The sequence below is a fragment of the Pseudoliparis swirei genome, chromosome 5, assembly GCF_029220125.1.
Source record: "Pseudoliparis swirei isolate HS2019 ecotype Mariana Trench chromosome 5, NWPU_hadal_v1, whole genome shotgun sequence".
Classification (NCBI taxonomy): Eukaryota; Metazoa; Chordata; class Actinopteri; order Perciformes; family Liparidae; genus Pseudoliparis; species Pseudoliparis swirei.
The window spans coordinates 14,223,670-14,235,712 of NC_079392.1; the positions used below are offsets into that span (position 1 = coordinate 14,223,670).

The 12,043-nt window shown below is 44.1% G+C and overlaps 1 protein-coding gene across 6 annotated transcripts in view; it reads right to left on the reverse strand.

Moving 5' to 3' along the window:
• The window catches only part of szt2 (SZT2 subunit of KICSTOR complex), a 95,240-nt gene that overhangs the window by 26,736 nt on the left and 56,461 nt on the right, over nucleotides 1-12,043 (reverse strand). For 4 of the 6 annotated variants that reach the window (XM_056414259.1, XM_056414261.1, XM_056414257.1 and 1 more), the window contains 5 exons: nucleotides 11,710-11,757; nucleotides 9,589-9,710; nucleotides 8,649-8,834; nucleotides 724-979; nucleotides 524-603 (listed from right to left, as the gene is read on the reverse strand). In XM_056414259.1, the coding sequence (XP_056270234.1) occupies nucleotides 524-603; nucleotides 724-979; nucleotides 8,649-8,834; nucleotides 9,589-9,710; nucleotides 11,710-11,757 (692 nt within the window). The remainder of the gene's footprint in view (nucleotides 1-523; nucleotides 604-723; nucleotides 980-8,648; nucleotides 8,835-9,588; nucleotides 9,711-11,709; nucleotides 11,758-12,043) is intronic. The other 2 variants (XM_056414258.1, XM_056414260.1) reach the window with 2 other exon arrangements.

The window sequence follows — 12,043 nt, forward strand, 5'->3', positions numbered from 1 at the left end:
TTGTTCAAAACCAGAAAGATGTCAGATATGAATGTGACTTGATCTGATCTGCGGATTAAAAAGAAGCATCCACTGTACACGAGGGGAATGAATAGCAGATGGCCACTTTCCCCTGCAGAGTAAACATACCCTTCAACTAATACAATGCTGTATTCAGAGCATCTTTATACAGTATTCAGAGCATTCATATAGTAGCAAACTATGATATTATTATTCAAGACTTTGGGAAGTAATGTTTTCATGAGTGTGTTTTAATCCGAGCATCTCCTTGCTTTGTTCACACAGGTTCTGCACTGCGTTCATAACAACAGTGACAAGTGATACAGTGTCATCTTGGAGGGTCACACCCCCCCTCCGGTCCCCCCCACCGGTAAACAGGATCCGTGGAAATGACTCAAACCATGAGCGCCGTTACCACCGTCAGCTGCCATGCTGGGAGCCGTGCGGAAGCTACTGATTTGTAATTTAGCATTCAGTTACACATATTTCATCTCGTCTCAGAACTATGACTTGGGCTACTTACTGAGATGGGCATGTTGGACTGTGCTGACCTCTGCTGCCACGTTACAAACAGGTTCTCTATCTTCATCTGTTTCTCCAGTTCTGTCAGCACAAAGACAAAAGCATTGCCCTCTCTGTCCAGTGTGCGGTTTCATTAGCTCATTGGACAAGAATACTATTATTATTAGTGGTAGTAGTTGTTGGCGTCGTAGCATAACTAACCTCTCCGCTCAGCAACTTTGATCTCCAAGAGCTGGCCGCCGTGTCGGGCCACCACGTCGCCCTCCGTCAAGGGCCGGATGGTGCAGACGTCCCTCAGAGCCTCGTCAAAGGGCAGCAGCTCGGAGGGGAAGTGGAGAGGAGCGAGACTTCGGCCAGAGCTGCCCAGCCTGCCCGGCTCCTTACTGGGCGGAGGAGGCACCGCGCTACGCAGCAACGCATCAGGCTCCATGGAGGGGCTCAGGAACGGGTTGGGGTCCTGGAAGAGAGAAAGAAAGACGAGGTCAACAGTTGGATGGTTGGACAATGAAAGACAGAAAAGAAGCATCGGAAACTGAGAGGATTGCTTCTTTTAAATGATAATGCTTCATGTGAGAGTGAAAGCATCATCCAACCAGTTTTAGGAATATTCAAGTTAAATTCTTTTAATGAACGACTTCTTTCAACTAAAGATGTTCAGGATAAACCGAGGTCATGGCTTGAAAAGCAGAAATCCTGATTTCATTAGAGAGACCAAAGACTCAAGAGACATGGCACAGAGGAAAGAGCTCCACTGGTTGTCCTCGCGGCTACATTAGTTGTATTAACCCATCAATTAAAGCCCAGGTAGGGAACTCAGGAGGCCTGGTTTTGTGGAGATCGGAACTGACCCATTCGATAGAAATGATCGTGGAAATAGAATCCAATATTTTGCTAATAAATTCTACCTCCTTCTCTAGGAGGTAGAAAGGAAACATTTGAAAACTTTAGGAAACTTGTTAGTCTGTGGGGACCTGAACACTACGACTGACAGTGCAGACACACAGGAACTCTTTGGCCTACCGGGAGGGACCTGTGTTCCTCTCTCTAAGTGAATGCTGAGATGTCGTGTACACCACGGCGCTTTGATTGGTTGGAAAACTAGTAAGCTCATTCCATTCATCTGCCATCCAACGTTGAGTCACTGGCAGCATCGAGAATACATTCCCTGCACTGGCTGTAATCATCAGTGGCTACATACATGTCCAGAGCATTGTTCGTGTGCCCTGGTTGCTGTTGAAAAAGGAACTTTTGGGGCGAGTTTGCTCAGCGGAGCGGCTCATGGCCCAGATGCCCGTGTGGCAGAGCTGGCACCGCCGTGCCTCATGGGCTGGACGGCTCTAAGTGTGCGCTGGTGCTCCCTCTGCTTCTCATCAAGACCATGACAGATGAAGCTCTGTTCAGGCAAATGTTCTGCCGCTCTGACTCTGCCTTCTGTCCGCACTCATTAGTGACGCAACGATGAAGAGCGGGGCCATCGGAGGGAAATGGGAGAAAAAGTTAGATTATTTCCATTCTTTGAGCTTGTTTTGTAATTGGCCATGGGGGAGAGGCTAAAAGGGCATTTGGTGTCTTCTTCGTTGCTGCAGCCCGCTCCACACAACAACACGGAACGTGACTTTTTTCTGTAATCTCTAACCTTTCTTAATTCAAACTCAATTTATTGCATGCTTTGTGATGTGGTCGCTACGGCCAGATTGACGGGGGGGGCCCCGGGGCCAAAATATGCTGCTGGCCGTATTAACCGTCCAGCCCGCTCCTATCCTCCTACTCTGTCCATCCTAACACTTCCCCACATGCAGTATGAGGCTGGAAGCAGAATTATTGCAGCTCTCTTGCAACACCTTGGGGCTCAAACCTTGCTTTCCTAATGAGGTTATTATTATTAATCTAATTATTACATTAAAGGGTACCTGTAGTGCAAAACAACAACGTGCTACATCCATTCGGCGCATCAAATAAATCATATTTACCCCGCCGCTATTGTCAACAAGTCACGCATAGCCCGAGGATTTACATTTCTTTGTCAACATTCCGAGTCCGTGAACGCTTCAGTGCGCAGACATATTGCCAGTTATTTACTCATGTCAAAGGTCACTATGACGTTGAGTCGTTGAAAGGAATTCAGCCAATCCGGAGCCACTTCTACACGCGTTGCTTCTTGGGATAGATCGGTAGCCTCAAGAATTACACAATCTATATCAGGGGTGCTCAATACGTCGATCGCGGCGACCTGCCAGTCGATCGCGGCGTAGTATTGGTAGATCGCATGACATTAAAAAAAATTGGCCCGCCCCCCTGTCACTTTCTCTATAGCGCCACATTACAGCAGCAGCATGTCATTTCTGTCTCTACGTGTTGCGTTAACAGTCCTCTGCCCGCCGTCTCGCGCGCCGCGGAGCTCCCGACACCGGTTTGCGCGCATCGGGACGGACGGAGCAAAGAAAAAGTCACTAGCACCCCGGAACATGTCGGCCGAACATTGCATCAATGAAAGACATCTCCAGCGCTGGCTTATGCGCGATGTAGCTATCAAGCTCACGCTTTTGTGTGAAGCAGATGAGGTCTAATGACACTATATCATCGGACATAAGTTCGTGCTCTTTACAACAAATGCACTCTGTCTGTTTTTTGTGGCACACATTTCCCACAACTGCACCAAACGTCCGCCGACTTGCGTGCACGGTCCGCACGGTGAAGCATCTGGACCGGCGGTCCTTCGCATCAACTTCATCTGAATCATCGCTATCATCGCTGTCACAATTCACTAAATGGGGATAGTCTGCTTTTAAAGGTTCAAACAAGTATCCAGTTGCTGAATCAGACAATCTTTCATCGTCCATATTATCAATCTCTCAGCATTTGTTTGCGAGCGCTCGACGTTGTTTATATTGGTATCTGAACACATCCGCTGTGGCTGGCTGTCGATCTCTCAACGATTTGACGTCACACCACCCGCGACATATTCAAGCTCCAGTGCAATGTCGCATGTCGGAGTTGAGGACTTTGAACAGCCTAAACTACGTATTGTTATTGAATACTGGACCGTCAGTGCATGAATAACCTTTAGAAACACATTATCTTTTGATCTGGCTACATATTCGTTTTCACTACAGGTACCCTTTAATAAGACAAAGTGAAGTTTTCCCATCACTGCTGAAAAAGTCACACTGGTCAGGTTACAGGCTACAACACGTCTGTCCAAAATGTCATCAGTGTACCCTATCGGACATTGGAGTGACCTTGTCAGGATAAGCATATGAACTTGAATTATGGGCTTTATGAAGTCACAGTGACGTTTGACCAGCAAATCTGAAGAACTTCCCTCCAGATGGCCGGACGGACAAACTGAAAACAGAAAGCCTCCACTGCTGTCGCCGGAGCGGAGGCATAGAAAATATGTGCAGAAATGGATCTCCATATACAATGCAGGCAGAACAGAACAACTTCCGATACACGTGCGATAAAAGTGACATAAAAGATATTCTAGATGATTTTAAATGACCTGGGTCTAGGGAGCAGCCTATTACTTCCTGCAGGAACACCTGCAGCCCGGTGGCGTTGCACTGGGCATGGAAGTTAATAGTGAAACAATTTTTTTTTTGTTGTAAAGCAGTTGTTGAGGAAGGGAAGACTGTTGCTCATATGCTTTCTCTACCCACATTTCCCCAGCCTGCTCCTTTTAGTCACTGCATTCTCAGTCCATCTCAGGCCCGCCGTCAGATTCTAAATGTCTCTCCGGAGTTGAGGGAAACTGCCTTTATTGCAAAATCTCCAGTGCTCCTGTGGTCTTTTACACTGCGTCAGGATCTCTGCACCACCGTCCTCTTACTCACCAGTGAGAACAGTGAGGCTGAATATGACAGAGCTGACTCCTGATGCAAAAAGCGGAGAGGAGAGCAGGTGGAGGAAGTTAAACATGCTTAGCAAACAAGTTTTTCCACTGGATGTACCAGGAAAAAAAACAGACTGTGAAAACTCCCGTGCTCAGACCTCTCTGCGCCAGAGCCGATCGTAAATAATGCAACAAGATCAATGAAAACTGACGGGGGCTAAATTGCATTGAGGTAGTTAAGCGTTTCATTTAGGAAAAACAAGGCCGTCGATGTGACAGGGGTTGTATTTTCTGGACGCGATCAACAGGAAATACGGAGAGGGTATAGAGTCCAGGAGAATAAAATGCTTAGTGGCAAAGGCTGGGAGATATTGTCCATCAGTGGCACATTGATCTGAGGCTCCATATGTATTACAGGAGGATCCAGCGGTTATGCTTAGATGCTCAGAACAGAAAACATGCAGCAAGGGTTCAGGGCGTGGGAGGGAGTCTAGTATAGATACTGAATGTCACCTGGAACACTGGCTTCATCTGGAATTGATTCTATTTTCACTTAAAAATGTGCTTCTCCCAAAAATATTATATTAAAGTAAGTTTAAAGAAAAATACAATCATGTTTTTTTAATTATTATTTACTTTCGGTTTTTAACTGCATAACACACTACTAGTGACGGCGAGACACGTGTCACACTGTCACTAGTAGGTTCCCCCTTCAAGCACCATGGAATGAGTAGTCGGATGGTTATTCGTAATATATTTTATTGTTCCAGACAGCAGACCGTGTCTCTGCTCAGCACTCTCCCATCTTCCTCCTGTCCAGCTCCTTTATGGAGACAAAGCCTCGCAGATACACAAACACAGATTGCCATCAGCTGGTCTGATTGTCATCAGACCAGCTGATGGAAATCAGACACAGTTCCCTGAACCACACCCCCGCTCCACCCACTCTGCAGCCGAGCTTAAACACACCCCGCTGCCACACCAATAATATATAATAAACCTGCCCACCCACCCTGTCTGTGATATCCCATCAGAGGCCCACACCCCGGGAAGTGGCTGAATGGAGAAGGGGTGGAGGGGTTTCTGTGAGATTCACAGACTGAATTCCTGCTGGAAATCACTTCTATATACACTCTGGTTCGGTGCTCCGTGACGTCACTAGCGAGTAGCGACGTCACAGCACAGAACCAGAGTCCTTACATGTCATGTGACAATGTTTCCATGGTGACGGACAAGGTCACGGAGATCGAAGGCACTGACAAGAAGTGACTTCCACCAGGAAACCTGTTTAAACTGTATATGCATGTTCATGTTGTGTATGTATATATGTACTTATGTGTGCATACTACTGTTTATATCTGTCACGGGACACAACATGTAACTATCTAATCTTTCATGGAACAATGTAATTATCAGGCCAGCAGACATTGTACAATGGTGGTAAAACGCTAGCTAAACGGCGCTAGCCTTAATTAACTGTCTTCACTTTAACTTCTACACAGTTAATAACTGTCAAAATATAAAAGCGAGCGAACATAACATTAATATATATATATGGTGCTTATGTACGTTTCTCACCTGTAAACACCAAGAGACTCGCATCAACAGCTGCGTCACTGTCTGTGTTACGCTGGTCTAACTTGTTTGTTTAAGACAATAATTACAGCACCAGTCATGGCAAAACCCGCTACTGCCCCCTACTGGCGAACACAAGTATAACAATATTTAAAAATCATTCAAATTAGGAAAAATGGAAAAGTAGCACATCTTCAAATTTAAGAAGCTGGAACCATAAAATGTTTTTTTAAATATTTAAAGTGAAATTATTATCAACAATTTTTTTTCTTCTTCTCTTAAGCAACTAATTGATTAATCTAATAATATTTTTAGCTGAACTTTGGTAGTTTTACAACAAAATGTATAAAGTAGAAATATTATTAATGATATAATGATAGTAATAAAAAATATGCATTGTCATGATATATCATATGGTTAAAGTCATTCATAAACCAACTTCCCTTTCTTTGGCCTGAACAACAAGGACTCGTGAGCTCTGCTGATCCATGACTCTGTTCCTTGAGTCTGTTCTGCCTCTACCTGGTTGTCATTAACATTATAACTTCTATACGATACCTGCCATAAATATCATGATAACAGAATTCGATACAATACCATAAAAACAATATGATGCCATACATTTGATACTGGTATATTTATCTATAATAGTAAGAAATAAAACATCTGTATGGTTCACTTTTTACCAACTTTTTCAACACTTAACAAATGGCAGTATTATTAGTATTACAGCCAGATATTAATGAAACTACATGGTTCCATCATAGCATTGATTATACACTATGAGGCCTGTAGTCAGTATCTGACCAGATGATACAGAGTTCATCAGGATGAGCAGCTGTAGAGTTACAGAACTTTACAGACTGTCTGCCTTGGAGACAAAGAACTGAAACATTTCACTTCTGGAATCATCTTTTTCTTCTTCTTTTTTTAAAGCTGAAGACTTTAAGTCTCAAAAGCTCCGCCACTTGACGCCACTCGCTGTGAGCGCTGCGCAGCACATTGCGTGCAGACAGCGTGACACGGAGCAGCGCGTGTGCTCTGATCGCTCTTTCAATGAAGTATTGATACAAAAAATATGCTAAATCATATCGTGTTTAACGTACGGGTACTTTGTTAGTATCGCTACACCGTGCAGCGTGACAGCAGTAGATGTAGCGGGGTGACATTCAAGCTAACCTAAACCCCCAAACGCTGTTGACATCTGAACGCTGATTGGCCGAGACTCGACACGTCCCATCAAAGATGTTTTATTGCGAAGATCACCACATCACATTTTCTCTGTGTCTCACTCCAATCTCATAAACGCCGGCCGACCAGTTGACCCCCCCCCCCCCACCCCAAAACAAAAACTCTTCGGATCTACACGATTCACTTGGATGACCTATTTTGATTTCAAAACGGTGAATTTCACCGAAAGGTGACAAGTTTGCAGGTATGATAATAGTCCCTTTTCCCAGCAGCATGTAACTTGTTATTTTGCATTATAATATGGGTAGATGTTACAAACATGCCTTACTTTTTATAATGTTGCAGGCATATATATATATAAAAGCAATACGTTTCAGTTTGATCAATGACACCTGTATTACCCTGCAATCAAATATCAAAATGGCTGCTATGAAAAGTATAAGTGCTGCAGTGCTGGTACAACTTCATGGGAGCTGTAGTTTTTGAGATGGTTGGTGGTTGGCTTTCTATTGGGAAGTGCTGTAGACGTAGTTATTAATCTTAAACTCCAATGATTTACTGAAGTTGTGGTGCTATAAGCAAGGCATTATGGTCACTGTAGTTCACCGACATGCTGGCTTGTCATCAGAAATGTCGGAGAAATGTCAAGTATCAGAGCAAGTGAAAGGTACCAAAATAAAATTGTCTTCGGACATATTTACACTTAACAGTTAATGAGTCCTGACATGATGGGATGACAAAAGACTCGTTGAAAAAAAAAGAAGAAGTCTGAACGCTCCCAGAGCTTTCGCCCATTGAGATACAATCAGCTAGACCACATGCCGGGGGGGCCTGTCATGCATCGAGTTCTGATCCGAGTGAGGTTTTGACAGCATGTGGACACAATCCAGACAATTCATATAACTTTTATTCTGAAATTGTATCGAAGAAATTGTTTACTTCCCCATGGGCAGAGCTTTGTCAGCGGCTATTCTTCCATAATAATTATGTGTGCAGAAATATGCTGAATGCCCTGAGAGGCACAAGTCAAACCAAACAGACTGCAAGTGAACAGGTAGTGACATCACCACTTGTCACGGGGATTCCTCCCCGGGATATAACAGCTGTGTGAAATGTGCCCCAGGACCCGCTACCTTCTGCAACAGTGTGAATCCAGATGCCGTCCTGGCGGGCTGATTCCACCCTAACTAGCAGCAGACCCTCCTCAGCAGCTCGCAGCCCCCACCGTATTCAGGCGTGCTGACTTGCAGTTTGAAACAGGAGGCGTTGCAGCTGCTTTTTTAGTGACACATCTGAAGAGTGTCAGCAGTTTGTAGAAGTCTGCGAGGTAGCCAATTTTGATTAGATAGAGGACATTTCATCCTTAAAGTCCTGCTAAGGTCTATCTCATTATATTGTTCTGTTGATGGTAAAAGAGGTGAATGGCTGCCAATAACTGGAACTTAAAACCTCTAATCCTGGTTTATTCAAATTATTCTACTATATACATATATATATATATATATATATATATATATGTGTCTTTTACCTGCTTGGAGTCCATTTCGTGGATGGGCGCGTCAGAGAAGCAGTGGTGATGGAAGAGCCCCATCTTCTGGTTGAGCAGGCAGTGGACGACGTGAGCCCTCGCATTCTGCCACTTGACGAGGCGGACCAGCTCACGGTTCAGAGAGGCGCCCAGGTCCACGGACCAGTTGTAGCTGTACAGCGTCACCTAAAGCGATGATGGTTACGAAAGGATTCCAGCAAAGATGCTTACATGAGTTCTGTCACATAAACAGCAGAGCAGTGTAGGCATCACACACATGTATCTCCCTGACATTGCAACTGCATCTAGCTTGTGAATGTGTAACCATAGACTGTACATGAGTGGACTTAGTCATGGTGGCGTCTCCCATTGGTTTGTGGACTGCTGATTCGAAGCCTTAAGTTTGGCGATTTGGCCGTCGCCGATTTGATTTTTTTGCAGTGACGAGGAACAGAAGTAACTATTATTGGACTGAGGAGGAGTGACGTATACGCAGGGGTGCACATAACTGGTACGCATGCGCGAAAATAATCAACAATGCGTAATGCCACTTGTGTTACTTCGCGCCTTTGCGTACTTGACCGATCTGATATTGATCGTCTCCACACAGCAGCATGTCACTCTGTCTCTACGTGTCGCGCTAACACTTCTTGGCTCTCCGTCTCGCGCACACAAGTGAGCACACTCTCACTCTCACTCGCACCCCCCCCCCCTCCCACGTAGGTGGACATCACAAAAGCTGACGCTACATATGGAGTGAGTACCAAACACCATCTTCCGGTACTCACCTGAGTAACTCACTGAAAAAGTTATGTGCACCCCTGCGTATACGGCTCTGTCAATGAGACCTGTCAATCCCCTTGTAGCCCTACCCTAAAGCATACCCTATAACAACTCTGTCTTGTTCTCTTGGCCTGAGACATTCACATGTGCGAGTCACCTTTTTGTCCAGGATGCTGATAAAGAGGAACCTCTGGCGGGGCGCAAGTCCCTCCACGGCCTGGCTCGGACTGAACAAGTCGCTCTGCTCCAGAGCCTCGAAGCGCTGGAAGCCCTTATGAGCTGGGGAGAGGGAGAGGGAGGGAGACAGTTAAAGCAGTGGGAATCAGAGCACAACATATGGGCAAGTCCTTGAACACAGACTCCCTGGCGATTTTCATCTATTCTTAAATGGCACTGTACCGTAACTTCTTTTGGACATGTAATTTGTTTTCATTTGCACTTTTACTGCTCAGCACAAATGCACTTTAATACCCAGAATCTCTTAGGTATGGCTGACAATTGAGTCAGAAAGTTTTACGTATTGGAACAAACAGCCATTTGAAGGAGAAAACATTGAGCTGAACATGGTCAATGTTGATTCTTAACCCTTGTGTTGCCTTAGGGTCATTTTGACCCGAATCAATATTACACCCTCCCCCCGCCTTTGGGTCATTTTGACCCGATTCAATGTTTCACCCTCCTGTTACCTTTATATTTACTAACATATTTTACCCTTTGGGTTCAATTTGACGCCAGCAATTAAAACCTCCAGAAAATTATTAGAATTAATATTGTTTTCCAAGTTTAAGTGTGAGGCACTTTATGTTTGTTTGTTGACTACCGAAAGAACACCGACATTAAACATTGAATGGGGTCAAATTAATCCTAAAGCGGGGGGAGGGTGTAATATTGATTCGGGTCAAAATGACCCTAAGGCAACACAAGGGTTAAGGTTCCAGTGTCTGTAAATATGTAGGGCACAATATATCTCTGTAGGAAGGAAACGATGAGGTAATGTCACCCAGAGAAGGGTCAGATTCAACTCTCAACTCTTCAAAGCCTGCATTCCTGTCTGCTGTTTGTTTCCTGCCACAGTCGGACTCTCCTGTCGTCTCAGATCCAGATGCAGCCGCCCCCCCCGCAGTATCCACACCAGCCCCTTTGCACTCATTCACTGCCAGACGTTTACTTCTGCCTGCCTGACCCAGCTTGTCTCTGACTCGTGCATTTTACATTTTTTTAAATATAGTTGAAATCTCAAGACTCAAACTGTTAGATAAAACATTACGGTACAGAACAAATAGTACACATTTATACACATCACCATAAGATGTGTAGTGATTAAATGTATTGAACACACAGCTTACAGACTGTCACATTTGTTGTTTTTTTGTCCAAATTTGGATGTCCACTAAGAGCCAAAAGAAATTTTTCAAATTTTAAAATTAATTGGCATAAGTCTATTATTATTTCTGAAACCATTGCTACTTTTACTCTCATAATTATTTTACATTTCTTTCTGCTGTTATTATTAGTAGCTGGAATTATTCTGTTTACGTCTTCAGTATATGAATCATTTCTGTCAAACTCATTGAATGTGTTATAACTCTGTAACGCTGTTCATTCTCTACAGATGACATCTACTGCTTCTGTCCATCCGGGGAGAGGGATCCTCCTCTGTTGCTCTCCTGAAGGTTTCTTCCCTTTATCCCTGTTGAATGTTTTTTTTGTTTTTTTTTCCTGAACCAATGTGAGGTCCTGAGACAGGGATGTTGTATGTGTGTATGTAAGTATTGAGAGATAGGTAGATGGATAGATGGATAGATGGATAGATAATATATACAATACAATAAAATAAAATAGCAGAGCAGGACATATTAAGTTGAAGAAAATTAAGTGTGCAGATTGTAAAGCCCTTTGAGGCAAATATGTGATTTGGGGCTATACAAAATAAAATGTCATGTAATTTAAATATATATCTGGAAAGCGCTCCGGCCTTTAATTGGGTTAAGTCAACCCACATAAACCTCTCCACAATCTCCCTCCGTTTATTCACTTGACTGTGCCTTGATTCACAGTCTATCTTTTATTTAAAGATGCAAAGCAATTAAAGTGCCTTTGAGTTACTTTCGCTACTTGCCCTTTTGTACCCTTTCAAGCTCTGTTGTTTGTTAACGAATACATATATTCAACAAAGACAATCCACAAACTAGATATTAAACGCCACATTTCAATCTAAAGCACGGCAATGTCAAACATCCCATCAGCGCCAATGTGTCAAGCAGAGCGGCAAACTTACGTGTGAACCTATTTAGCCCTGGGGTACTTTCCTCCTCTGAACTGTCTTCTGTGGGCAAACAGAGATGGCACAAACAGCAAGGCGGCATGGACAGTGAAACACACAGATCAACACAAAGCATTGGACGCAGACACTTGTAGAAATAACACAGTGGTGTCAGACAGCTTCTGGACGTGGAGACAACGAGGAGCAGCAGCGAGGAGAGCATGTGGAAAGCTTGGACACAGAACACTCCTCTACGCTACAGGTGAGGTTAGAACAGGTGTCAGCAACATGCTGCTGCTAGAGGTCACACACTGGTATAGGCCTTTATCAACATTCATCAGAACCAGCT